At 48.5% G+C, this 27,639-nt stretch overlaps 1 protein-coding gene across 2 annotated transcripts in view; it reads left to right on the top strand.

Moving 5' to 3' along the window:
- Positions 1-27,639, top strand: part of LOC139370758 (plexin-A1-like) — a 314,226-nt gene that overhangs the window by 137,289 nt on the left and 149,298 nt on the right. For both annotated transcript variants that reach the window (XM_071110449.1, XM_071110450.1), the window contains exons 5-8: positions 9,457-9,557; positions 12,977-13,100; positions 13,844-13,997; positions 14,758-14,857. In XM_071110449.1, the coding sequence (XP_070966550.1) occupies positions 9,457-9,557; positions 12,977-13,100; positions 13,844-13,997; positions 14,758-14,857 (479 nt within the window). The remainder of the gene's footprint in view (positions 1-9,456; positions 9,558-12,976; positions 13,101-13,843; positions 13,998-14,757; positions 14,858-27,639) is intronic.

Consider the following 27,639-nt stretch of genomic DNA (forward strand, 5'->3'; position numbering starts at 1 on the left):
CTCGCGCTCTCTCTCTCTCCCTCGCGCTCTCTCTCTCTCCCTCGCGCTCTCTCTCTCTCCCTCGCGCTCTCTCTCTCTCCCTCGCGCTCTTCCTTCCTCGCTCTCGTGCTCCCTCGCTCTCTCTCTCCCTCGTGCTCTCTCTCCCTCGTGCTCTCTCTCCCTCCCTCGCGCTCGCTCTCTCTCTCCCTCGCTCTCTCGCGCTCTCTCTCTCCCTCGCGCTCTCTCTCTCCCTCGCGCGCTCCCTCTCTCCCTCGCGCGCTCCCTCTCTCCCTCGCGCGCTCCTGCCCTCGTGCTCTCTCTCGCTCTCGCTCACTCTTCCTCACTCTCCTTCGTTCTCTCTCTCCCTTGCTCCCCTCTCCCTCTCTTGCTCCCCTCTCCCTCTCTTGCTCCCCTCTCCCTCTCTTGCTCCCCTCTCTTGCTCCCCTCTCCCTCTCTTGCTCCCCTCTCCCTCTCTTGCTCCCCTCTCCCTCTCTTGCTCCCCTCTCCCTCTCTTGCTCCCTCCCTCGCGCTCTCTTGCTCCCTTCCTCGCGCTTGCTCTCTCCCTCCCTCGGGCTTGCTCTCTCCCTCGGGCTTGCTCTCTCCCTCCCTCGCGCTTGCTCTCTCCCTCCCTCGCGCTTGCTTTCTCCCTCCCTCGCGCTTGCTCTCTCCCTCCCTAGATCTTGCTCTCTCCCTCGTTCTCTTTCTCCCTCGCTCCCCTCTCCCTCGCTGTGCTCTTTCTCTCTCTCGCTCTCTCTCTCTCGCTCTCTCTCTCGCTCTCTCTCTCTCTCTCGCTCTCTCTCTCCCTCGTGCTCTCTCTCTCCCTCGTGCTCTCTCTCTCCCTCCCTTGTGCTCCCTCCCTTGTGCTCCCTCCCTCGTGCTCTCTCCCTCGTGCTCTCTCCCTCGTGCTCTCTCCCTCGTGCTCTCTCCCTCGTGCTCTCTCTCTCTCCCTCGCGCTCTCTCTCTCTCCCTCGCGCTCTCTCTCTCTCCCTCGCGCTCTCTCTCTCTCCCTCGCGCTCTCTCTCTCTCCCTCGCGCTCTCTCTCTCTCCCTCGCGCTCTCTCTCTCTCCCTCGCGCTCTCTCTCTCTCCCTCGCGCTCTCTCTCTCCCTCGCTCCCCTCTCCTTCTCCCTTCCTCGTGCTCTCTCTCTCGCTCTCTCTCTCTCGCTCTCTCTCTCTCGCTCTCTCTCTCCCTCGTGCTCTCTCTCTCTCCCTCGTGCTCTCTCTCTCCCTCCCTCGTGCTCCCTCCCTCGTGCTCTCTCCCTCGTGCTCTCTCCCTCGTGCTCTCTCCCTCGTGCTCTCTCCCTCGTGCGCTCTCTCTCTCTCCCTCGCGCTCTCTCCCTCGCGCTCTCTCTCTCTCCCTCGCGCTCTCTCTCCCTCGCGCTCTCTCTCTCTCCCTCGCGCTCTATCTCTCTCCCTCGCGCTCTCTCTCTCTCCCTCGCGCTCTCTCTCTCTCCCTCGCGCTCTCTCTCTCTCCCTCGCGCTCTCTCTCTCTCCCTCGCGCTCTCTCTCTCTCCCTCGCGCTCTCTCTCTCTCCCTCGCGCTCTCTCTCTCTCCCTCGCGCTCTCTCTCTCTCCCTCGCGCTCTCTCTCTCTCCCTCGCGCGCTCTCTCTCTCCCTCGCGCGCTCTCTCTCTCCCTCGCGCTCTTCCTTCCTCGCTCTCGTGCTCCCTCGCTCTCTCTCTCCCTCGTGCTCTCTCTCCCTCCCTCGCGCTCGCTCTCTCTCTCCCTCGCTCTCTCGCACTCTCTCTCTCTCCCTCGCGCTCTCTCTCTCCCTCGCGCTCTCTCTCTCCCTCGCGCTCTCTCTCTCCCTCGCGCTCTCTCTCTCCCTCGCGCTCTCTCTCTCTCTCCCTCGCGCGCTCCCTCTCTCCCTCGCGCGCTCCTGCCCTCGTGCTCTCTCTCGCTCTCCTGCCCTCGCGCTCCCTCGTGCTCTCTCTCTCTCTCCCTCGCGCTCTCTCTCTCCCTCGCGCTCTCTCTCTCTCTCTCTCCCTCGCGCTCTCTCTCTCTCCCTCGCGCTCTCTCTCTCTCTCTCTCCCTCGCGCTCTCTCTCTCTCTCTCCCTCGCGCTCTCTCTCTCTCTCTCTCCCTCGCGCTCTCTCTCTCTCTCTCCCTCGCGCTCTCTCTCTCCCTCGCGCTCTCTCTCTCTCTCTCCCTCGCGCTCTCTCTCTCTCTCTCCCTCGCGCTGTCTCTCCCCCTCGCGCTGTCTCTCCCCCTCGCGCTGTCTCTCCCCCTCGCGCTGTCTCTCCCCCTCGCGCTGTCTCTCCCCCTCGCGCTGTCTCTCCCCCTCGCGCTGTCTCTCCCCCTCGCGCTGTCTCTCCCCCTCGCGCTGTCTCTCCCCCTCGCGCTCTTTCTCTCCCTCGCGCTCTCTCTCTCTCCCTCGCGCTCTCTCTCTCTCCCTCGCGCTCTCTCTCTCTCCCTCGCGCTCTCTCTCTCTCCCTCGCGCTCTCTCTCTCTCCCTCGCGCTCTCTCTCTCCCTCGCGCTCTCTCTCTCTCTCCCTCGCGCTCTCTCTCTCTCTCTCTCCCTCGCGCTCTCTCTCTCTCTCTCCCTCGCGCTCTCTCTCTCTCTCTCCCTCGCGCTCTCTCTCTCTCTCTCCCTCGCGCTCTCTCTCTCTCTCTCCCTCGCGCTCTCTCTCTCCCTCGCGCTCTCTCTCTCTCCCTCGTGCTCCCTCGCTCTCGTGCTCCCTCGCTCTCTCTCTCTCCCTCGCGCTCGCTCTCTCCCTCGCGCTCGCTCTCTCCCTCGCGCTCGCTCTCTCCCTCGCGCTCGCTCTCCCTCACTGTTTCTGTTTCGGCGGTAATGCTTTACAGATAGCGGCAGAAGGGGTGCTCGATGCCATCACGGCCCTAATGGAAGTTAGGCTGTCACGAGATAACACTCCCCTCTTTCTCTCGCTTTTCAGTTTGGTGTTTTTCGAGGCGTGTCGGAACGATGGGGGGATGTGATAACGTTAGGGGAAGAGGGATGGACGAAAGGAATAGGGGAGATTATGTTTTAAATAAGTGATATGTTGCCTCTCAATCATGCCTTGTCTGTATGGGTAATTCTGTAGCTTTGCTCAATTGTGATTGGATGGAAAGACGGTGTGGCATGTGATTGGCATGGAGAGAAGCCATTCAGAGCCCAACGTAGGGTGAACGGGTTAAGAATTTGGAATGTAAACCACATAAAGGTAACACACATAACCATGCCATTGACATTGTTGGTTTGGGTTGTTGGTTTTGGTCTTTTTGGACAGTGCCGCAGCGGTCTAAGGCACTACATCTCATTGCTAGATGCATCACTACAGACCCTGGTTCGATCCCGGGCTGTATCACAACCGGGATCCCGGGCTGTATCTCTCTTTCTTTCTCTCTCTCTTTCTGCTCTTTCTTTCTTTCTTTCTTTCTCTCTCTTTCTTTCTTTCTCTTTCTTTACTCTCTTCTTTCTTTCTTTCTCTCTTTCTTTACTCTCTTCTTTCTCTCTTTCTTTACTCTCTTCTTTCTCTCTTTCTTTACTCTCTTCTTTCTCTCTTTCTTTACTCTCTTCTTTCTCTCTTTCTTTACTCTCTTCTTTCTCTCTTTCTTTACTCTCTCCTTTCTTTCTTTCTTTCTCTCTCTTTCTCTCTCTTACTCTTTCTCTCTCTCTTTCTCTTTCTTTACTCTTCTTTTTTTCTTTTTCTCTCTTTCTCTCTTCTCTCTTTCTTTCTCTCTCTTTCTTTCTTTCTCTCTCTTTCTTTCTCTCTTACTCTCTCTCTTTCTCTCTTTCTTTCTTTCTCTCTCTCTTTCTCTCTCTTTCTCTCTTTCTTTACTCTCTTTTCTTCTGTCTTACTCTCTCTTTCTCTCTCTTTCTTTACTCTCTTCTTTCTTTACTCTCACTCTCTCTTTCTTTCCTCTCTCTCTTTCTCTCTTTCTTTACTCTTTCCTCTCTCTCTCTTTCTCTCTTTCTTTACTCTCTCTCTGATAATGGATATGCCAGGCGGGGGAGAGAGGCGAGGCTTGTTGTGCCTCAGTCTTCAAAAAGTCAATTTACAAAAGTGACAGAGTAATTTACCATGGAGCTGTGTATCTCCTCCAGCAGTTAATTACCAGGGCCCGTGGCCTGTCTGGCTGCTTCCATCTCTCTCTATCACACCTGGGTCCAAATTCTATTTGAAATATTTCAGATACTTTTTGTCGTTGTTGTTTTGTTTACTTTAGGCTGCCTGGAGTGCCGGGTTGGTGGGCTTTGTCATTTTTAGACTTTTTTATTTGTATTGCTTCCGTTATGCCAGTTAAGCTCATCGACCACAGATAAAGTATTGAAATGATTTGGAATAGTATTTGAACCCAGATCTGGAGAGGAGAGGCTAGTGGGAAGGTAGGACTGGACCCGGGGCTTGGTTGGACCCAGGGTATGAAGGGGGGGGATGAGTACCGGAGATAAAGATTTTGATTAGACAAGCTTAGAATTGGAATGGAATGGGCCTCTGTTGATGCAATTGGAGATGAGAGGATAGCTATCTTTCTCTCTCTGTCTCTCTCTCTCTCTTCCCCCCCTACTCTACATGGCCTTGGACAATTTCTACAGAGTGAGCTGAACATGCATCGGCACCCATCCTTTTTTTTTAACCTTTATTTAACCAGGCAAGTCAGTTAAGAACAAATTCTTATTTTCAATAACGGCCTAGGAACAGTGGGTTATCTGCCTGTTCAGGGGCAGAACGACAAATTTGTACCTTGTCAGCTGGGGATTTGAACTTGCAACCTTTCGGTTACTAGTCCAACGCTCCAACCACTAGGCTACCCTGCCGCCCCATGCTGTTGTTGTCTACTAGGATAAGCATATAGAGAATTTGTACAGTGCAGTAGCGATCTCACTCGTTCGTTCACATCTCAATTACTGACTACTTCCTGCTGACCTCTTGCCAGGTCCCCCTCGAAAAACCTCAAGGGTCTTTTCCTGCTTTAATAAAGATACATGTAAAAAAAAAAATATATATGTAATACAAATTCGGGGAGGAATGGCATGTTTAAGAAGACGATGTCTCTCTGTCCATCCTGTACCACACACAGCCGTGTGCGTTCATTCTCATTCATCTCCATTCATTCCAATTCCCCATTCTTTCCAATTCATACTAGGTAGTACTAGGGCATGTCAAGGACTCCAACTCTGCAGTATGTGTAGTCACTCGGGCAACTTTAAGAAGCAGTCTCTACAGAAGGCCCAAGTGTTGCTAGTGGAAGTGCACAAAAGGTTTGAAGGAAGTGGGCCCTAAGCAGTAGTGTAATGGGAAGAGACCGGGGCTCTGGACTGGAGAAGGGTGCTCTCGGTCAGAGTTGGTCTTTGGTCGAACTTGACAGCATTGGGACCGCTGAAGAGGAGGGGGAATATGTTAGGAAGGGAGGAATGGTGAAGGCACAGATGGAGAGAATAAAGAGTGAGTGGTAGAATGGGAGGGAGCTGAAAGGGCCACAGAGGTTGAGAAACGAGCCGAGAGGACGAGAGGGAGAGGAAAGAGGATAGCAATCACCATGGAGAATATGATAATGCTGGTTTCATGGGCCCATCCATCGGGAGGTGTATCCATTGCCTCCTCTCCTTGTCCTACAGATGGATATATATTGAGCGAACACAGGTCAGTTTCAAAGGGTATGACGTGTGTCCCCCCCCCCCCCCCCCAGCACTGTTTGTCTCCCTTCTTATCACCAATCAGTCAACGTATCAAACAGACCCCCAGTCATCGATCCGTCTAAGCCCTTACAAGCCAGTCAATAAGGACGCTAGCCTGGTTTAGATAGTCCTGCAGCCGGCTAGCTTAGCAAGACAAACCACCGCTGCACTGATTCCCCATATATCCCCAATGGAAGTCTATGCCCTATTGCTGGGCTAAGTCGCTAGGCTACAATACACGCTCATGACTCTATCATCTCCCCTATAATACATTCTCATGACTCCTCTATCATCTCCCCTATAATACACTCTCATGACTCCTCTATCATCTCCCCTATAATACATTCTCATGACTCCTCTATCATCTCCCCTACAATACATTCTCATGACTCCTCTATCATCTCCCCTATAATACATTCTCATGACTCCTCTATCATCTCCCCTATAATACATTCTCATGACTCCTCTATCATCTCCCCTATAATACACTCTCATGACTCCTCTATCATCTCCCCTATAATACACACTCATGACTCCTCTATCATCTCCCCTATAATACACGCTCATGACTCCTCTATCATCTCCCCTATAATACACGCTCATGACTCCTCTATCATCTCCCCTATAATACATTCCCTCCCGTCCGTTTTGATTTCCGCTGCCATTCCCGGGCCGTATCGATTTCTGCAGCGCGGGTTCCATGTGAGCACAGATTAAACCGCGCGGCTGATGGAGGATGATAGACGTTTATTGAAATGGGGTGCTGCACTAATGCTAGGGAGAGTCGCGTAGAGTGTGGGGGTGGAGACTGACGCTCTGATGACAGGGAATAACTGTAGCGCCTTACTCAATCTCATCATAACCTGCTGGGAGTCAGCTGGCTACGTGACAGATGAGTTCTGACAGGCAAGCTGAGCTGATTCAGTGCTGCAGTCACCCCCCCCCCCCCCCCTTCATCCTACCTCCACCCCTGTCCTCTGGTCTAGCCCCTAGATTTTCTTATAACCCTGTACTGACACAACTCATCTACTATTCAGCGTTTAAGCCTGTGATTGATTGGAAATGGGTATGTAAATGCTGGGCTAAAGCAACCCCCCCCCCCCCCCGAGATCCATGATCGAAGAACACTGCCCGAAGGGACTAGATAATCCACACCAGGGGAAGATCCTCCCATCTGTGGTAGAAGTGGTGTCCCTCAGTTTTTTCTGGAGGGTCCTCCATGGCACCTACCTCCCATTTTTATTTTAAAAAATCCCTTGATTTTATGGTAAATTAACGCGTCTATTGAAAGCTTTAACGGGGGCCTTTGAGCCATCGGGCGGCCATCACAAAGCCTGTTAGCACTGCGTTTTAACAGAAGGTGATGGCATGTACGGGTACTGTAAAAACAGAAGGGTGGAAACTTTATAGCCGGAGATCTGTCGTCGTCTATAAATAGTTGAGCATGACAAAAGGAAGGAGACGGAAAGTGGGATTGAGTTCCAGCTTTGGTTTCAAATTGTGAATAAGAAAGCAAGATGGCGGTAGTTTGAGGTCATTCACGCGACGAATGTAAAAGAGCCTACGGGAATGCTCTTTTATTACCAGAGGCAGACGCACGCTCGCTCGCTCGCTCGCGCACACACACACTCACACACTCCTCGCCACTCGTTAAAACAGAGGATTCCACATGCGAGAGGGGTCTTATATCATAGAGCCTATCCGCTGTGAGAAGTCTCTTCCTTTTTCTAACATTCTTCAGCACCACTTCATTTCTCTCTGCGTCCCATCCGGGCGGCTGGCCAACTCCTCACTGGATGCTTCTGGGAACCTAAGATAACTGTCCTTCAGGCTAGAATATACGGCAGGTATACACTACCGTTCAAAAGTGTGGCGTTCACTTAGAAATGTCCTTGTTTTTGAAGGAAAAGCACACTTTTTTTTGTCCATTTTAAATTGACATCAATTTGATCAGAAATACAGTGTAGACGTTGTTAATGTTGTAAATGACTATTGTAGCTGGGAAGTTGCTGTGGAATATCTACATAGGCGCACAGAGGCCCATTATCGGCAACCATCACTGCTGTGTTCCAATGGCACGTTAGCTAATCCAAGTTGATCATTTTAAAAGGCTAATTGATCATTAGAAAAACCCTTTTGCAATTATGTTAGCACAGCTGAAAACTGTTGTCCTGATTTTAAATAGAGTAATACAACTGTCCCTATTTAGTTTAGTTGAGTATCTGTAGCATCAGCATTTGTGGGTTCGATTACAGGCTCAAAATGGACAGAAACAAAGCAGTTTCTTCCGAAACTCGTCAGTCTATTCTTGTTCTGAGAAATGAAGGCTATTCCATGCGAGAAATTGCAAAGAAACTAAAGATCTCGTAAAACGATGTGTACTACTCCCTTCACAGAACAGTGCAAACTGGCTCTAACCAGAGTCGTATCTTTGACGTTGAGACTGGTATTTTGCGGGTACTATTTAATGAAGCTGCCAGTTGAGGACTTGTGAGGCGTCTGTTTCTCAAACTAGACACTCTAATGTACTTTTCCTCTAATGTTGTTTAAGTGTGTTTTTGCTTGCGCATGTTTGCGTTTGACAGTGCTGCTCCCACCCAATGGTAGTAAATGTTACATGTTGTAGAGGAAACAGTAGGATTTAGCCCTATGAGGGCATCTGACTCTCTTATGTACAGTCATTTAGCAGACGCTCTTAACCAGAGCGGCTTTTATTTATTTTATTGCACTTAACCCTAATTGCTCCTGTAAGTTAAATAAAGGTTAAGGGCCTTGCTCATGAGGCACGTCGGCAGATTTTTCACCTAGTCGGCTCGGGGAATCGAACTAGCAGCCTTTTGGTTACTGACCCAACTCTCTTTAACCGCTAGGCTACCTGACGGCTCCCACCAAGTCACCACCTCTCCACAGGAATGGTGGGCCCACACACCACACACACACACACACACACACACACACACACACACACACACACAGAGGATCACATAGATACTGTTCAAGTGAACCCCCATCCCATGATCGTCTCCTGACACACATACTTGACCAGGCCCATCTCCTTACCCCTCAGCCTGATGAAGTCCCTTTACCATATGTCCCTTTTCTAGCTTCCTCCCTCTCCTCATCCCCCTCTCCTCATCCACCTCTCCCCCTCTCTTGTTGTAAAGTGAGCCTCCACTTGGCTCGCCTCCAGCTGGCCTCTCTCTCTCTCTCTCTGTGTGTATGTGTGTGTGTGGTGTGTGTGTGTGTGTGTGTGTGTTTGAGAGACGGAGACAGAGGATGTGTCGCTGATTGCCCAGGTGTGTCTCCATGCCTGTGTGATCCCCTCACCCTGCTCCAATGACGACCCCTGGGGGGGAGGTGTTCAGTGGTCTTACTTACCGTTTTAGAGGGATCCGTTTCCCACCACATGATTTTAAGGGGAGCCTGCAGTAGAAACAGAGTACCCAGCCATCATATCCGACACACACACACGGGGGGGGGGGGGGGGGATCCTCTATTGCTAGACATCTGTCATCAGCCTACTCTAGAGTAGAGGGTTAACTTACAGGCTGATCCTGTGGAACATGCATCAGCAGGCTGTTACCTCTAATCGCTGTGAAGTAGTTCCACACACACACACACACACGCGCATGCGCACAGTCACATTTGCACACACTCCCATACTGTCGCTCGCTGTTACACAGTCCTGCACACGCACGCTTGCTTTTACACCCGGGTGCTGTCCGAGACATGCGCGTGTGTGTGTGTGTCATCCTACTAGCATGGTGTGCACTTAATTTCTTTAATCTGGTTTGGAATGCTAACAGCATTCTCTCTCGCTCTCATTTCCCCCTCTCTTTTTCTGTCTCTGTCTCTGTAGGTGAGCAGGGTACCAGTGGAGAGCTGTGAGCAGTACACCACCTGTGGCCAGTGTCTGGGCTCCAAAGACCCCCACTGTGGCTGGTGTGTCCTTCACAATGTGTAAGTTCACGCTCGAGGATGAGTGTATCCCAATGGTTAAGCAAAGTCATCTCCTTCAGCTTTTGTGAATTGGACAGGGCAAAAACAAAATCTCAAGATAGAATTTAGGTATGCCTTCGAGTAACGTCGACTTCTCTGGAACCGGGTGCTCGTCTGGGTAAAGCATTATCCCAGAATTGAAAAGGCGACGGCAAAATAAGGTGACGTTTGTTATTGCCGTCACCTTTTCGTTAAAAAAATTCCCCTCCCAAACCTTCCGTCGCTTTCACCTATGGGCAGATACGATGCTTTTTGAGGCTACATTCGTGAGTATCGGGACTTGGGCTCTGTGTTAGCCTTATGCTAGTTCCGTTAGCATGAAAGTGTTTTGTTGTTGCCAGAATACCGTAGACTCTTCCATCGTCAATATGATCTGGAGATAAATGAATCGACCTGTTAGTAGCCGAAAACATTGCAGAGAGTGCCAGGTGTCCTTGTCGACACTAGGAATGTTGCGGTGACCGTATCACTGCCACACCGGCAGTCACCACAGCCACAGTAAAATTCCATGTGACCCAGTTGAGTCGCGGTTAATCTCATCTAATGCACCCCTGGTAGTACCCAACTCGCTAAATGACCGGCAGGTCACTAACGGCCTTGTACTCTGCCCTCTATTGTCCCCTCTGACCACTCTGACATCGGCGCAAATGCAATGGGGAAAACCACATCAAACACGCATCGTCGAAAACAAGTATCGCGCTTTTAGGAGTCACCTCGCTGTGACCGATCAATTTGAAGCGAGAAGTTCAACAACCGGCGGAAACGGAGTGGGGAAACGCGGTCGTTTTGTCGACGTTGCTTTCGAAGCCCAACACAACGAAACGGGACAGCTCTTGCTAAGGTGATGATTCATTCAAAACACCCATATGCATATTAGAGCTGATGCATAAGCAAAAACAACCGAATTAAAATAATGATTGTGCCTTTGTACAACACGCAGCCTACTCCATATTACGCAAGACAGGAAAGCATTAAAACAATATACTGATTTTAAGATATCTTACAAAGTTGGTCTAGCTTACACTCCGTGCCCGACCTCACTTACGCTCTTGTGGCTGAATGGAACAAAGTCCCCGCAGCAATGTTCCAACAGCTAGTGGGAAAGCTTTCCCTGAAAAGAGGAGGCTGTTATAGCAGCAAAGGGGGGAACCAACTCCATATTAATGCCCATGATATTGGAATGAGATGTTTTGGCCATGTACTGTATTATATTAATATGGAGTTGATCCCCCCCATTTGCTGCTATAACAGCCTCCTCTTTTAAGGGAAGGCTTTCCACTAGGTGTTGGAACATTGCTGTGGGGACTTGCTTCCATTCAGCCGCAAGAGCGTAAGTGAGGTCGGACACTGATGTAGGGCGATTAGGCCTGGCTTCGCAGTCGGTGTTCCAATTCATCTCAAAGATTTTCGACCGGGTTGAGGTTAGGGCTCTGCAGGCCAGTCAAGTTCTTCCACACCGATCTCGACAAACCATTTCTGTATGGACCTCGCTTTGTGCACAGGGGGCATTGTCATGCTGAAACAGGAAAAGGCCTTCCCCAAACTGAAGCCACTGTGCCTCCATCTTGGCACTCTACTACATGTGTTATTCCATACTTTTAATTTATATAAAGTGAGCTAAACATTAAACTTGTGTATATTTTTATATAAAATAAAATCTTAAAGTACTTACTAATGTTGCTGTCCCCACAACAAAAATACTTAAATACATGCAATTTTGTCCTTAAAACATTTGAAAAGAAATACTGTAGAATTCCATTCATTCCTATGGAGGACTGTTTCTCCTGGGGAGTGCCAATATGGCCGACCGGTGGCTTCAAAGCCCCCCCAATGGCCAATACATAGCATCAGCAATCCAGGGTTTATATACGTCATTGTTGCGTGTGTGCTTTCGTGCGTGTTAGGAAAGCGTAGTCGGTGTGCGACTTATCATCACACGCAAAAGCTATATAAGATACACCTGGTGTCACAGTGTGTTTCTCTCTCTTTCTCCTGCTGGCTAACATGACTTCAGGGTGTGTGTTTATGGGATGTGTGTGTGCTGGTTTGTGTGTGTTTGAACGTGTACAATTTGGGCTCATTGAAAGGTGAAGTCCTCACGCAGCATTGTGTCTCCAGTGTTGGCAAAACACCAGTTCTTGCTGTTCGCTCCCTTAATTAATGCTTCCACCCGCGCAACAACAGCTACTCCTCCTCACTCCATCTGACCGGCAGGTGTGCGTGCGTGCCTTTTGCATGAGCGCGCGTGTGTGCGTGTGTGTGTGTGCATTTTCATGAGGGGTGGGTGATTCTAATTTTAATTGAAGACGCGAACGAGGCCAGCAAAGGCGACGGAAATGCAAATCAAGATCAACTCGAGACGCTGCTGACCTCCAGTCACGAAGCTGTTGACCTTCCCCACCCTCGACCGAAACGGAGCACGCCACTCATTTCCCGTTCGATGGCATCCCTCAATCTATTTTTAGCCCACAGAATGGCATGTATTTACGTTCTGTGTTTTTGCCCTGCGGCATTAGCTTAATAGAGTAAAACGTCGTTGGCCGTGCGACGCTCGACGTGGTAGGAGAGCGGCCCTCGCAGCAACGCTAGAGTTAGGTTTACAGAGACACGCTAAAAGCTTATACGCTAGCACAGACAGACAGACAGACAGACAGACAGACAGACAGACAGACAGACAGACAGACACACACTTACTTGCTCTCCTCATTCTCGCCCCTCTCAAGAAGGGGGTTGAGAGAAGGCAGGTCAATACCTGTTTAACTCCCCAGGGATCTTCCTTTAGGGTTTAATGAGTAATGTGGTCTGCAAGCAATATCCCCATGACGTGTGTGTGTGTGTGTGTGTGTGTGTGTGTGAGAGAGATCCAGTGGGGAGTGGTTGGGAGCCAGGATTCTGCTGAGTGGGACGGTTGGTAAATCAAGGCTAAGATGAGGCGCTTTGCATTTTCCCCTCCTTTTCTTTTTTTAACTTTTTATTGCCGAGCCACCCGAAGTGTCAGTTCAGCGCATTTTCTCTTACCACCGAGACGTGTTTTTTTGTGACGGAGAAGGTGGTGTGATATCTGGTGGTGCAAATTGGAACGTCAGTGCACTGGTGGTCTGGTTTGTTGCAGATGCCTGATCATACGGACGTGGCGTGTCATCTGTCAACCACTGTGAACGCCAAATAAACCCGTGTGTGTTTCTCTTACCACCGAGACGTGTTTTTTTGTGACGGAGAAGGTGGTGTGATATCTGGTGGTGCAAATTGGAACGTCAGTGCACTGGTGGTCTGGTTTGTTGCAGATGCCTGATCATACGGACGTGGCGTGTCATCTGTCAACCACTGTGAACGCCAAATAAACCCGTGTGTGTTATTTTTGACTCTGTCCTCTCCTCCAGGTGTTCCCGTAAGGTCGGGTGTGAGCGTGCGGATGAGCCCCAGCGCTTTGCCTCGGACCAGCGTCAGTGTGTGGAGCTCAGCGTCCAGCCCAAAAACATCTCTGTCACCATGTCCGAAGTGCAGGTGCGTGTCTCTTACGTGTCGGACTCGTGTGGGAATGTTCCCATAAGCCAAGTGCTTGTCTCATCGAAGACCTTAACATGTTCCCCACACTTACCTTGGCCCTCAATGTGTTCCCAGGCTACGTTCCCAAACATCCACACAAACATCCTCACCACTTAGCACTTAGTCAATGCATGGTACTCTAGTGTGGAACATTGGAACAGAGCCCGTTTAGGTCAGCAGGTCCTCACGTTGACGTGCCGTGTTGCACGTCCCCATGTAAACCAGCCATATATTTGTGTGTACATATTCTCATTCACCCCTTTTAGATGTGTGTGTGTGTGTGTGTGTGTGTGTGTGTGTGTATTAGGTAGTTGGGGAACTGTTAGATTTACATGTAAGATATTGCTGCACTGTCGGAACCAGAAGCACAAGCATTTCGCTACACTCGCGCTAACATCTGCTAACCATGTGCACGTGACCCATAGCATGTGATTTGATGTTAATAATGCGTGTCTTGCGGGTTGTCGTTCCAATAGCTACGCTAACACTCTAGCACCCACACTTCATTCTCAGCTGTATGCTAAAGTGCTAAGCTAGCGTATTGGAACCGAGCCCATTTAGGTCAGCAGGTCGTCACATTAACCTTTGGCCGTTATATGGTATATATTACATGGGGGGTGGGGAAGACATATTATATGTCCCCCCCCACTTTAACTGTGTTTTATAATGTATCCCATAATATTTCTTTGATTTGTCGCCAGCTGGTGCTGGAGGCGCGCAACGTCCCCGACCTCTCTGCGGGGGTCAACTGCTCCTTCGAGGGCTACGTGGAGACCGAGGGGCGCATCCAGGGCGGTCGCATCTACTGCCTGTCCCCCTCGGCCCGTGACGTCATCCCCATCACCCGCGACAAAGGTGAGTTACTCCGCCTGGTCCCCGGCGCCTCTGGCGTACGCCGATGCCATGGTTTCCCAGAACCTGCAAAGGAAGAGACTGTGTCTCCGATAAGGATGTCGCAGGTTCCAAAAGGAAGACCGTTGGCGTGTGTGGTGGCTGGTGAAGGGAGTAATGGGGGAGATGGAAGGAATGGAGCGCTGTCAATGTGTTTAATACCTTGGCGCTCCTTTCGTTCCAGCCATTACAATGCCCTACCCTTTATTGTCCTACAGTGTTCGTCTCGATGATTTTTCCTTGAACAGAATTGCACATTTTTATGGCTTTATTTGGATAGCTCGATAATACTTTCAGGGTTTTTCTGTCACTACCCACGTTTGGCCCCTAATTGTTCCCCAAAGCACCAAATACAACTCTATATTTATCCTCTCCAAAGTGACACTTAAGAGTGTTCAGAAGTGGATCCCATTTACCTTGCATTATGCATCGTTATCAGTTCTAGCGTAATCACGCCACAATGACACCACTGTTGCCTGTGACGCCTCTTCAAAAACCCCCGAGATGAAGGAGCCGTATATTTAGATTCCCCCAGAAGTGACACGTTTAGACTTAAGTTCCTAAAGCAGATTTCTTATCGGCCATTATGCGTTGTTATCAGCTCTTATGAAATCTAATGGTCCCTGTGATTCTTGGAGCTATTTTTACCCCCACTTACAATCTCCAGGGTCTCCAATGCATGACATAAATGGTGTGTTGCTAAGCAACGTGCGTGTCTCTGCAGGGGACAAACGGGTGGTGAAGCTCTACCTCAAGTCCAAGGAGACGGGCAAGATGTTCGCCGGCGTGGACTTTGTCTTCTACAACTGCAGTGTGCGCGCGTCGTAAGTTCCCTAACGTTTTGTTGTTGTTGTTGTGCGTTTTTGTGTTTAACGTTCAGGTTTGGCCTTTTTCTCTGCATTCTCCCTTTTTTCTTCTCCCCTTTTCCCCCCCTTCTTCTTTCTATCTCTTTTCCCCTCTGGTCCCCTTGTGTTACACTGCCCCTTGAGAGGACGCTGTAAGCCTGGGCGGCCGTACACACGCACACATCCCCATCACCGCCTGTGACCTCCGTGCACGTAGGTGGCTCGTGTTACCGCCGCTGAGTGACGGTTCGAGAACTCCATATACGACAAGGTTCAACGGCTGTAATCCTACTGTAACTGATAATAAGATCATTAGAATTCATTATTTGCCATCGACAGTCCCTGGTATTGGTTCCCAAACGCGCTCCTGATGTCTATAATAGGGGCGGCAGGTAGCCTAGTGGTTAGAGCGTTGGGCCAGTAACTGAAAAGGTTTGCTGGATCGAATCCCCGAGCTGACGAGGTAAAAATAAAAATTGGTCATTCTGCCACTGAGCAAGACAGTTAATCCCCCCCGGGGTGCCGGTTTTATCCCCCACCAATCTGATTCAGAGGGGGTCGGGTTAAATGCGGAAGACACATTTCAGTTGAATGCATTCAGTGTTGGGCAAGTAACCGAAAGGCTAGATATCCTCCTTTCCCTAAAAGTATCTCATTACCCGGGTAATACATATTCAAATACGTATCAAAATCTGCCCAGTGAAATAATCTTTGTGTCGTCGTTAGTGTTTGGGTTACTTCAAAAACAACCTCTGTTTCCCCAACCCAGTCTTTAGCCATGACTCTGGAGGGACCAGCTTAGTAAAGATCTGAACCACAACCAGCCAGGCAGGACCTCTGGGGGAGACTCTCCCCAGGGCAGATAGACTTATCCTAGGGTATTAGAGTGGACTAGACCCCCCCCCCCCCCCCGTCCACCCCGTCCACCCCTCCCCTGATTGTGGTATTAGCCGCAGGGCAGCAGATGGCTAGGGGGACCCATAGGTCCCTCAAAGCCGAGGGACCTATGAGTCTCCCCCGTGCCAGTCAGATGAGCCTCCTTGGAGAAAAGGGCCCCATCGTGGTACCAACCCCCCCCCCCCCCACACACACACACACACACACACACAAAACACATACACACCCCACTAATTAGTTCAATTGGGTGTGGTATTAACAATGTCAAGCTCGTGGGTTCGATCCCAGCTAGGGCCTCTAAATAAACCTCTTTAATTGGTAATGCTACTGCGACGCTGGCGCTGCTTCTAGTCGCAATATTAGCCGCAATAAACCCGCAAAATATGATAAAGGACTTGCGTAATGGAGTTGACATCATGTCTACAGTATTAGAGCTGATGCACGTCTATGCAGACGACAGTGATCGATGCTGATTGCCGAGTAAATCCCATTGCTTGGTAAATCTAATCCAAGATTTTGGTTACGGAGTGGTCATTTTTTGTTGTTGTAATGATACCGAGTTGACGGGGAAAGATGCTGAGTAAATCCTATTTGGCTGGAACTCGTGCCTCCGGACCACTTTTTGCTGTGGGCATCTGTGCTCGGCGTCTGATGATGAGATCAGACTGGTAATGTCATTTCCGTAATGACTCGGGCACGACTCGAGGGAAAGATGCTCTCAACATTTCAAGACCGCGCGATCGTTGTTTACCCGAGATGAGTTCTACTGTAATGGGGGGAGACACACAGTGCTTTATGCTTATATGTATTTATAGGCATGCGGACGCACGTGCAAACACACAATTCATCCACAGAACACACACACACACACACACACACAGACCCAACCTCCAAAAGGAGCTTCAAAAGCAGTTCTTGAATCATTTCTTGCTGTTCCACCATGGACATTTACATGGATAATGGTATTAGAATCGCTGTCGCTAAGGGATATGCTCGCTCAATGTTGAAAGACATGGATACATATGGATATAGTATCTACCCCACTCCACCCGTACCCGCCATGCACCCAAAAAGAACATACCCCCCCCCTCCCTTCTTATTTATTCTACTGATTATGTCTTGGTCCCGCGCTTTTAAAACATTCCATAAATTTGCATAGCAATATTCATCTAATTAGAGATCCCACTGTTTCAGTTAAGGGTGGAGAAATTAAAATAGAAAACCACCCGCGGCCATGATTACTTCTTAATTCAATATTTCCATTAATTTTTTTAGATTTAAAAAAAAATCTCCCTCCCATTTACGATTTATTAGGACTAATGTGGATAGTCTGGCAATAAAGTAGGGTTTGATGTCTCTCTATAGCGAAGAATGAAGACCTCTAAGCACCTTTTTTCCCCCTGTGGTTAATTTGGTTCAGGTAGTGACTGGGTCATCTATTGTGTGATTGAGCGCCCTTACGGTCTAATTCGGTATAGAGACGCAGCAGGAAACCGTGTCGTACTCGGTCTTCCAGAGATGCGCGGAGAGAAGCGGTTTGGAACAGGAGGTGGAGGTAGACAGAGCCAAAAAGAGGTAGATACTTTTTGAGGGTGTGGCAATATGAACAAGACTTTCCCATTTGTCAAGGTCCAAAATACTTTGTACCCACCTGACCGTGACATTTGGGGCAAGTGCACTCAGGCGCGATACGCAATTGCGCTTACATCCACTTGTACAAACGTCAGGAAACGCTTCAGTGACGAGAGCAGTGAAGATCGTTTGAAATCTATCAATTAACCTACCTGCTATTTACCTCATTAAGCACGGTTCATTTGAAATAAAAGGCACCTTCCCGAAATAAGGAATTTGATCAAGTACATGTTGCCAAATACAGTACACCTCAGACTGATAAATGTTATAAAACCCTTTAAAAAACCCTATTATAAAAAAATCATCAAACCAAAGCTAGAGAGAAATCAAAGCCTATTGTGTTGGGTATCCCCCGAGTTCAAAGACTTGGATGCTAGCAGGGGGGGTGGTGACTAGCGAGTTACTGGGGGGGAGGCTTACTTCGAGGTCAATGGAGGAGTGGTCGGGGGTCCCCATATGGGAGCCTCAACGGCCTCCTTGAGTGGGTAGAAAGGTACCCCCCTTTCCTATTAAGCCATGTAACTGTTATTGAGGTATTGAGCTCGTTCTTCCTTAGGGGGGTAAAGAAGGGTTAGATAGTAGGGGGTCGTTGCGTGATGCTTTCCTGCTCGTTATACCAAAGTCTTAAGTCTGCAAACGGTACGCTCGTTTTCCATAATGAAGAAATCAAAGGATCTTTGTCTGGTAGATGCATAGCCTACATTTAACCAGTTTGGGGATTTGGCTCGCGCCGGTCCCCACTTTATGGACCGTCATACTGTGCCTTAATGGTAATTTCAAGTGTTCTTTGTCCAGGCTAAACACATAGCGAACCAACCGCTAGGCTAACTAGCCCTTAATTAAGCTTACGTTTCAGCCTTGTGCAAACCTAGCCTAGCTTAGCCTAATCAACCCTCCTTCCATTTTTTTTATTTAACTTTTATTTAAGAACAAGTTCTTATTTATAATGACGGCCTACCGGTGAACAGTGGGTTCGCTGTCTTGTTCAGGCGCAGAACGACAGATTTTTACCTTGTCAGCTCGGGGATTCGATCCAGCAACCTTTCGGTTACTTGCCCAACACTCTAACCACTAGGCTACTAGGCCTGGTTTGATGCTGGAATAAGAGGCCTAAAATGTCCATGCAGAAATGTAGTTATAAGCAAAACTCTTAGCTAGCCTAGCCTGACCTATCCTGCTCCCATTTGTTTATACAATGATGAATCTCCTTGCTTCTCTGATGTCAGATTAAAGAGGCCTGTGATTTCCATTGCTCATTTTAAATGGACAGGCTCTCTCAGCACAAGGCTAAATTGGTCAATTAAAGGCGCTTTGGGATTGAATTAAAGCCTTGGCCTCTGATCCTTACGAAGAGGGGGGGAGCCAAAATAATCTGGGTAACGTTTGATGGATTCAGATCGTGTGCCACTTTAAGAGCTTTGAGTTAAAGCCCTGTTACTCATGCCGGGCCTGGAATCGGGAAATTCCGTTTTACACAGAGAAGCGCACTTTGGTGCGTGTTGTGAGTGTTTTGGGGATCGATTGAGCTACATTTGTGAGTTAGGTCCCCACAGATCATGTCAGATGAGGAGACGGCGAGAGGATTTCAGTCTGGTTTTTAGGTTGTTCATCCGCTTTGGATGCATTTTTTTGTGTGTTTTTTAAATGTATTTTATTTTTTACACATTAATCAACAAAAAAAAATACGAAATAAAAAAATTGTTTAAAGACGGTAATTTGAGTTGATGATTGAGTTGGCGAGTGCGGTTTGTTGACAGGCAACAACTGGCTGACCATGTCAATACACGGTCAGCCTTAGTTTTCTGTGCTGAAATCATTTGCTTGGTAGGCAGCTGGTGGCAAAGCAACATATCGCACCGCCTACCATCCAGAAGGCGAGGTCGGCACAGGTGCATCAACGCTGGGACCGAGAGATTGAGAAACAGCTTCTATCTCAGGGCCATCAGACTGCTACACAGCCATCACTAACTCAGAGAGGCTGCTGCCAACATGGAGACCCGATCGATCACTGGCCACTTTAACAAATGGATCACTTGTCACTCTAAATAATGCCACTTTAATAATGTTTACATATCTTACTCATATCACATGTATATACTGTATTTTATGCCACCTATTGCAGCTTGCCTATGCCGCTCGGTCATTGCTCTTCCATATATTTATATGTATATATTATTATTCCATTAGATTTGTGTGTATTAGGTAGTTGGAGAATTGTTAGATGACTTGTTAGATATTACTGCACTGCCGAAACTAGAAGCACAAGCACTTCGCTACACTCGCATTAACATCTCCTAACCATGTGTGTGTGACCAATACAATGTGATTTGATTTGATCTATAAACCAGACAGAAGAGCTCCTCTTCGATACCTCTGTCCCAGGGGACTTCTATACCAAGCTCTTGGCTACACCCCTCCCTCTCTTTCTCTCTCCCTATCTCTCCCTCGTTTTCCATCTCTCGCACGATCCCTGGCGTCTCTCTCAGGGGGATCCACCTGCTTTTGCTCTCTTCTCTCTGGGCTCTCTGCTCATCACTCGCCACCTCTGGGCGCCAAGGCCGAAGTGGGCGCATTTACATAGCAAGCGCTCTGAGATGGAGGATGAAATGGGGCTTTAGACAAAAAGCGAGGGAAGGTTTAAAAGCTGCGGGGAGAATGGAACAATGTGAGATGGCTAGAGGTGGAGGTGAATACTGTCGAGAGAGGGGGGGGGGGTGTAAGTAGAGAGAGAGGGGGGGTGTAAGTAGAGAGAGAGGGGGGGGGTGTAAGTAGAGAGAGAGGGGGGGTGTAAGTAGAGAGAGAGGGGGGTGTAAGTAGAGAGAGAGGGGGGGGAGTGGAGAGAGAGAGAGGGGGGTAAGTAAGAGAGTAAGATATGGGTGGGTAAGTAGAGAAAGAGGGGGGTTAAGTAGAGAGAGAGAGGGGGGTTAAGTAGAGAGAGAGGAAGAGAGGGGGGGGTTAAGTAGAGAGAGAGGGGGGGGTTAGGTAAAGAGAGAGGGGGGGTTAAGTAGAGAGAGAGAGGGGGGTTAAGTAGAGGGAGAGGGGGGGGGGGTAAGTAGAGAGAGAGAGGGGGGTAAGTATAGAGAGAGAGGGGGGGTAAGTAGAGAGAGGGGCGGGGTAATTAGAGAGAGGGGGGGTAAGTAGAGAGTGGGGGGGTAAGTAGAGAGAGGGGCGGGGTAATTAGAGAGAGGGGGGTAAGTAGAGAGAGAGGGGGGGTAAGTAGAGAGAGAGGGGGGGTAGGTAGAGAGAGAGGGGGGGTAAGTAGAGAGAGAGTTTCACAAAACAAAAAGATAAATATATCACCTATTGGAAAGTCACCACATAAAATCTAAGTAAACTTCAATGCTATTTGGCTCTAAACAGACAGTACATGGTGGCAGACTATCTGACCACTGTGACTGATAGAAAACTGAGGAAAACATTGACTAGGTACCGGCTCAGTGAGCACAGTCTGGCTATAGAGACCGGTCGACAGGACAGGCTGTGCTCACTCTGCTCCAGGGGAGAGGTAGAGACAGAGCTGCATTTCCTATTACACTGTGACAAATACTCAGACCTAAGAGAATATTTCTTTCCAAAAATTATAATTCAATACAAAGAATTTGAAACTATAAAATAAAAATAAAAAAATCTAATATTTATTGGGTGAAAAGCCAAAATGTGCAGTTTTGGCAGCCAAAAATGTGTCCTCCTGCCACAACCTGAGGGACCTCCAGTGAAAAGTGCAAAGTAATGTCGATAATATTTCCCATCTTGTTTTGTTTTCTCTTCCATACCATGTCATGTGTCTTCTCAGTCATGTTGACACTGGTCTACTACCATTGCTTTAATGTATTGTTATTCTCATTAATATTGTTGTTGTTGTTAATGGTAATCCCATGTCCACTACTACTATTATTATTGCTGTTGGTCCCACCATTTATTTATATATAAATATATATTTTTATTTTTCGATATGTATACTATGACAATGTAAGTAATAATGAACTTGCCATGTCAATTTAATTGAATTGAATTGAGAGAGAGGGTAAGTTGAGAGAGAGAGAGGGTAAGTTGAGAGAGAGAGAGGGTAAGTTGAGAGAGAGAGAGGGTAAGTTGAGAGAGAGAGAGGGTAAGTTGAGAGAGAGAGAGGGTAAGTTGATATATAGAGAGGGTAAGTTGAGAGAGAGAGAGGGTAAGTTGAGAGAGAGAGAGGGTAAGTTGAGAGAGAGAGAGGGTAAGTTGAGAGAGAGAGAGGGTAAGTTGAGAGAGAGAGAGTGTAAGTTGAGAGAGAGAGAGAGGGTAAGTTGAGAGAGAGAGAGAGGGTAAGTTGAGAGAGAGAGAGAGGGTAAGTTGAGAGAGAGAGAGAGGGTAAGTTGAGAGAGAGAGAGAGGGTAAGTTGAGAGAGAGAGAGAGGGTAAGTTGAGAGAGAGAGAGAGGGTAAGTTGAGAGAGAGAGAGAGGGTAAGTTGAGAGAGAGAGAGAGGGTAAGTTGAGAGAGAGAGAGAGGGTAAGTTGAGAGAGAGAGAGAGAGAGAGGGTAAGTTGAGAGAGAGAGAGGGTAAGTTGAGAGAGAGAGAGAGAGAGGGTAAGTTGAGAGAGAGAGAGAGAGAGGGTAAGTTGAGAGAGAGAGAGAGAGGGTAAGTTGAGAGAGAGAGAGAGAGAGAGAGGGTAAGTTGAGAGAGAGAGAGAGAGAGGGTAAGTTGAGAGAGAGAGAGAGAGAGAGAGAGGGTAAGTTGAGAGAGAGAGAGAGATAGGGTAAGTTGAGAGAGGGTAAGTTGAGAGAGGGTAAGTTGAAAGAGGGTAAGTTGAGAGAGAGAGAAGGTAAGTTGAGAGAGAGAGAGAGAGGATAAGTTGAGAGAGAGAGGGTAAGTTGAGAGAGCGAGAGAGAGGGTAAGTTGAGAGAGAGAGAGAGAGAGGGTAAGTTGAGAGAGAGAGAGAGAGAGAGGGTAAGTTGAGAGAGAGAGAGAGGGTAAGTTGAGAGAGAGAGAGAGAGGGTAAGTTGAGAGAGAGAGAGAGAGGGTAAGTTGAGAGAGAGGGTAAGTTGAGAGAGAGAGAGAGAGGGTAAGTTGAGAGAGAGAGGGTAAGTTGAGAGAGAGAGAGAGAGTAAGTTGAGAGAGAGGGTAAGTTGAGAGAGAGAGAGAGAGAGAGAGAGGGTAAGTTGAGAGAGAGGGTACGTTGAGAGAGAGAGAGAGAGAGAGAGGGTAAGTTGAGAGAGAGAGAGGGTAAGTTGAGAGAGAGAGAGGGTAAGTTGAGAGAGAGAGAGGGTAAGTTGAGAGAGAGAGTGAGAGGGTAAGTTGAGAGAGAGAGAGAGAGGGTAAGTTGAGAGACAGAGAGAGAGTGAGAGGGTAAGTTGAGAGAGAGAGAGATAGAGGGTACGTTGAGAGAGAGAGAGGGTAAGTTGAGAGAGAGAAGGTAAGTTGAGAGAGAGGGTAAGTTGAGAGAGAGAGAGAGGGTAAGTTGAGAGAGGGTAAGTTGAGAGAGAGAGAGGGTAAGTTGAGAGAGAGAGAGGGTAAGTTGAGAGAGAGAGAGGGTAAGTTGAGAGAGAGAGAGGGTAAGTTGAGAGAGAGAGGGTAAGTTGAGAGAGAGAGAGAGGGTAAGTTGAGAGAGAGAGAGAGGGTAAGTTGAGAGAGAGAGAGAGGGTAAGTTGAGAGAGAGAGAGATAGAGAGGGTAAGTTGAGAGAGAGAGAGTGAGAGGGTAAGTTGAGAGAGAGAGAGAGAAGGTAAGTTGAGAGAGAGAGAGAGAGAGAGAGAGAGAGAGAGCGAGAGAGAGAGGGTAAGTTGAGAGAGAGAGAGATAGAGGGTACGTTGAGAGAGAGAGGGTAAGTTGAGAGAGAGAGAGAGAAGGTAAGTTGAGAGAGAGAGAGAGGGTTAGTTGAGAGAGAGAGAGATAGAGGGTACGTTGAGAGAGAGAGAGGGTACGTTGAGAGAGAGAGAGAGGGTAAGTTGAGAGAGAGAAGGTAAGTTGAGAGAGAGAGAGAGAGGGTAAGTTGAGAGAGAGAGAGGGTAAGTTGAGAGAGGGTAAGTTGAGAGAGAGAGAGAGGGTAAGTTGAGAGAGGGTAAGTTGAGAGAGAGGGTAAGTTGAGAGAGAGAGAGGGTAAGTTGAGAAAGAGAGAGAGAGAGAGGGTAAGTTGAGAGAGAGAGAGAGAGGGAGGGTAAGTTGAGAGAGAGAGAGAGAGAGGGTAAGTTGAGAGAGAGAGAGAGATAGGGTAAGTTGAGATAGGGTAAGTTGAGAGAGGGTAAGTTGAGAGAGAGAAGGTAAGTTGAGAGAGAGAGAGGGTAAGTTGAGAGAGAGAGAGAGGGTAAGTTGAGAGAGAGAGAGAGAAGGTAGGTTGAGAGAGAGAGAGAGAGAGAGGGTAAGTTGAGAGAGAGAGAGAGAGAGGTTAAGTTGAGAGAGAGAGAGAGGGTAAGTTGAGAGAGAGAGAGAGAGGGTAAGTTGAGAGAGAGAGAGAGAGAGGGTAAGTTGAGAGAGAGAGAGAGAGAGGGTAAGTTGAGAGAGAGAGAGGGTAGGTTGAGAGAGAGAGGGGGTAAGTTGAGAGAGAGAGGGTAAGTTGAGAGAGAGAGAGAGGTTAAGTTGAGAGAGAGAGAGAGAGAGAGGGTAAGTTGAGAGAGAGAGAGAGAGAGAGAGAGAGAGAGGGTAAGTTGAGAGAGAGAGAGAGAGGGTAAGTTGAGAGAGAGAGAGAGGGTAAGTTGAGAGAGAGAGAGAGAGGGTAAGTTGAGAGAGAGGGTAAGTTGAGAGAGAGGGTAAGTTGAGAGAGAGAGAGGGTAAGTTGAGAGAGAGAGAGAGAGGGTAAGTTGAGAGAGAGAGAGAGAGAGAGGGTAAGTTGAGAGAGGGTAAGTTGAGAGAGAGAGAGGGTAAGTTGAGAGAGGGTAAGTTGAGAGAGAGGGTAAGTTGAGAGAGAGAGAGGGTAAGTTGAGAAAGAGAGAGAGAGAGAGGGTAAGTTGAGAGAGAGAGAGAGAGGGAGGGTAAGTTGAGAGAGAGAGAGAGGGTAAGTTGAGAGAGAGAGAGAGATAGGGTAAGTTGAGAGAGGGTAAGTTGAGAGAGAGAAGGTAAGTTGAGAGAGAGAGAGAGAGAGAGAGGGTAAGTTGAGAGAGGGTAAGTTGAGAGAGAGAAGGTAAGTTGAGAGAGAGAGAGAGGGTAAGTTGAGAGAGAGAGTGTATGTTTAGAGTGAGAGAGAGAAGGTTGGTTGAGAGAGAGAGAGAGAGAGAGGGTAAGTTGAGAGAGAGAGAGAGAGGTTAAGTTGAGAGAGAGAGAGAGAGAGGGTAAGTTGAGAGAGAGAGAGAGAGGGTAAGTTGAGAGAGAGAGAGGGTAAGTTGAGAGAGAGAGAGAGAGAGGGTAGGTTGAGAGAGAGAGTGGGTAAGTTGAGAGAGAGAGGGTAAGTTGAGAGAGAGAGAGAGGTTAAGTTGAGAGAGAGAGAGAGAGAGAGAGGGTAAGTTGAGAGAGAGAGAGAGAGAGGGTAAGTTGAGAGAGAGAGAGAGAGAGAGAGGGTAAGTTGAGAGAGAGAGAGAGGGTAAGTTGAGAGAGAGAGAGAGGGTAAGTTGAGAGAGAGAGAGAGAGGGTAAGTTGAGAGAGAGGGTAAGTTGAGAGAGAGGGTCAGTTGAGAGAGAGAGAGGGTAAGTTGAGAGAGAGAGAGAGGGTAAGTTGAGAGAGAGAGAGAGAGAGAGAGAGAGAGGGTAAGTTGAGAGAGAGAGATGGTAAGTTGAGAGAGAGAGAGAGGGTAAGTTGAGAGAGAGAGAGGGTAAGTTGAGAGAGAGAGAGGGTAAGTTGAGAGAGAGAGAGAGAGGGTAAGTTGAGAGAGAGAGAGAGAGAGAGAGAGAGAGAGGGTAAGTTGAGAGAGAGAGAGAGAGAGTAAGTTGAGAGAGAGAGAGAGAGGGTAAGTTGAGAGAGAGAGAGAGGGTAAGTTGAGATAGAGGGTACGTTGAGAGAGAGAGAGAGAGGGTAAGTTGAGAGAGAGAGAGAGGGTAAGTTGAGAGAGAGAGAGGGTAAGTTGAGAGAGAGAGAGTGAGAGGGTAAGTTGAGAGAGAGAGAGAGAGGGTAAGTTGAGAGAGAGAGAGAGGGTAAGTTGAGAGAGAGAGAGGGTAAGTTGAGAGAGAGAGGGTAAGTTGAGAGAGAGGGTACGTTGAGAGAGAGAGAGAGGGTAAGTTGAGAGAGAGAGAGTGAGAGGGTAAGTTGAGAGAGAGAGAGTGAGAGGGTAAGTTGAGAGAGAGAGAGAGAGAGGGTAAGTTGAGAGAGGGTAAGTTGAGAGAGGGTAAGTTGAGAGAGGGTAAGTTGAGAGAGAGAGAGGGTAAGTTGAGAGAGAGAGAGAGAGAGGGTAAGTTGAGAGAGAGAGAGAGAGAGAGGGTAAGTTGAGAGAGAGAGAGAGGGTAAGTTGAGAGAGAGAGAGAGAGAGAGGGTAAGTTGAGAGAGAGAGAGAGAGGGTAAGTTGAGAGAGAGAGAGAGAGAGGGTACGTTGAGAGAGAGAGAGGGTAAGTTGAGAGAGAGAGATGGTAAGTTGAGAGAGAGAGGGTAAGTTGAGAGAGAGAGAGGGTAAGTTGAGAGAGAGAGAGGGTAAGTTGAGAGAGAGAGAGGGTAAGTTGAGAGAGAGAGAGAGGGTAAGTTGAGAGAGAGAGAGGGTAAGTTGAGAGAGAGGGTACGTTGAGAGAGAGAGAGAGAGAGGGTAAGTTGAGAGAGAGAGAGGGTAAGTTGAGAGAGAGAGAGTGAGAGGGTAAGTTGAGAGTGAGAGGGTAAGTTGAGAGAGAGAGAGAGAGAGGGTACGTTGAGAGAGAGAGAGGGTAAGTTGAGAGAGATAGAGGGTACGTTGAGAGAGAGAGAGGGTAAGTTGAGAGAGAGAGAGGGTAAGTTGAGAGAGGGTAAGTTGAGAGAGAGAGAGGGTAAGTTGAGAGAGGGTCAGTTGAGAGAGAGAGAGTGTGAGTTGAGAAAGAGAGAGAGAGAGGGTAAGTTGAGAGAGAGAGAGAGAGGGAGGGTAAGTTGAGAGAGAGAGAGAGGGTAAGTTGAGAGAGAGAGAGAGATAGGGTAAGTTGAGAGAGGGTAAGTTGAGAGAGAGAAGGTAAGTTGAGAGAGAGAGAGAGAGAGAGGGTAAGTTGAGAGAGGGTAAGTTGAGAGAGAGAAGGTAAGTTGAGAGAGAGAGAGAGGGTAAGTTGAGAGAGAGAGGGTAAGTTTAGAGAGAGAGAGAGAAGGTAGGTTGAGAGAGAGAGAGAGAGAGAGGGTAAGTTGAGAGAGAGAGAGAGAGGTTAAGTTGAGAGAGAGAGAGAGAGAGAGAGGGTAAGTTGAGAGAGAGAGAGAGAGGGTAAGTTGAGAGAGAGAGAGGGTAAGTTGAGAGAGAGAGAGAGAGAGAGGGTAGGTTGAGAGAGAGAGGGGGTAAGTTGAGAGAGAGAGGGTAAGTTGAGAGAGAGAGAGAGGTTAAGTTGAGAGAGAGAGAGAGAGAGAGAGGGTAAGTTGAGAGAGAGAGAGGGTAAGTTGTGAGAGAGAGAGAGAGAGAGAGGGTAAGTTGAGAGAGAGAGAGAGGGTAAGTTGAGAGAGAGAGAGAGGGTAAGTTGAGAGAGAGAGAGAGAGGGTAAGTTGAGAGAGAGGGTAAGTTGAGAGAGAGGGTAAGTTGAGAGAGAGAGAGGGTAAGTTGAGAGAGAGAGAGAGGGTAAGTTGAGAGAGAGAGAGAGAGAGAGAGAGAGAGGGTAAGTTGAGAGAGAGAGATGGTAAGTTGAGAGAGAGAGAGAGGGTAAGTTGAGAGAGAGAGAGGGTAAGTTGAGAGAGAGAGAGGGTAAGTTGAGAGAGAGAGAGAGAGGGTAAGTTGAGAGAGAGAGAGAGAGAGAGAGAGAGAGAGGGTAAGTTGAGAGAGAGAGAGAGAGAGTAAGTTGAGAGAGAGAGAGAGAGGGTAAGTTGAGAGAGAGAGAGAGGGTAAGTTGAGATAGAGGGTACGTTGAGAGAGAGAGAGAGAGGGTAAGTTGAGAGAGAGAGAGGGTAAGTTGAGAGAGAGAGAGGGTAAGTTGAGAGAGAGAGAGTGAGAGGGTAAGTTGAGAGAGAGAGAGAGAGGGTAAGTTGAGAGAGAGAGAGAGGGTAAGTTGAGAGAGAGAGAGGGTAAGTTGAGAGAGAGAGGGTAAGTTGAGAGAGAGGGTACGTTGAGAGAGAGAGAGAGGGTAAGTTGAGAGAGAGAGAGTGAGAGGGTAAGTTGAGAGAGAGAGAGTGAGAGGGTAAGTTGAGAGAGAGAGAGAGAGAGGGTAAGTTGAGAGAGGGTAAGTTGAGAGAGGGTAAGTTGAGAGAGGG

The sequence above is a fragment of the Oncorhynchus clarkii genome, chromosome 17, assembly GCF_045791955.1.
Source record: "Oncorhynchus clarkii lewisi isolate Uvic-CL-2024 chromosome 17, UVic_Ocla_1.0, whole genome shotgun sequence".
In the NCBI taxonomy this organism is placed as follows: domain Eukaryota; kingdom Metazoa; phylum Chordata; class Actinopteri; order Salmoniformes; family Salmonidae; genus Oncorhynchus; species Oncorhynchus clarkii.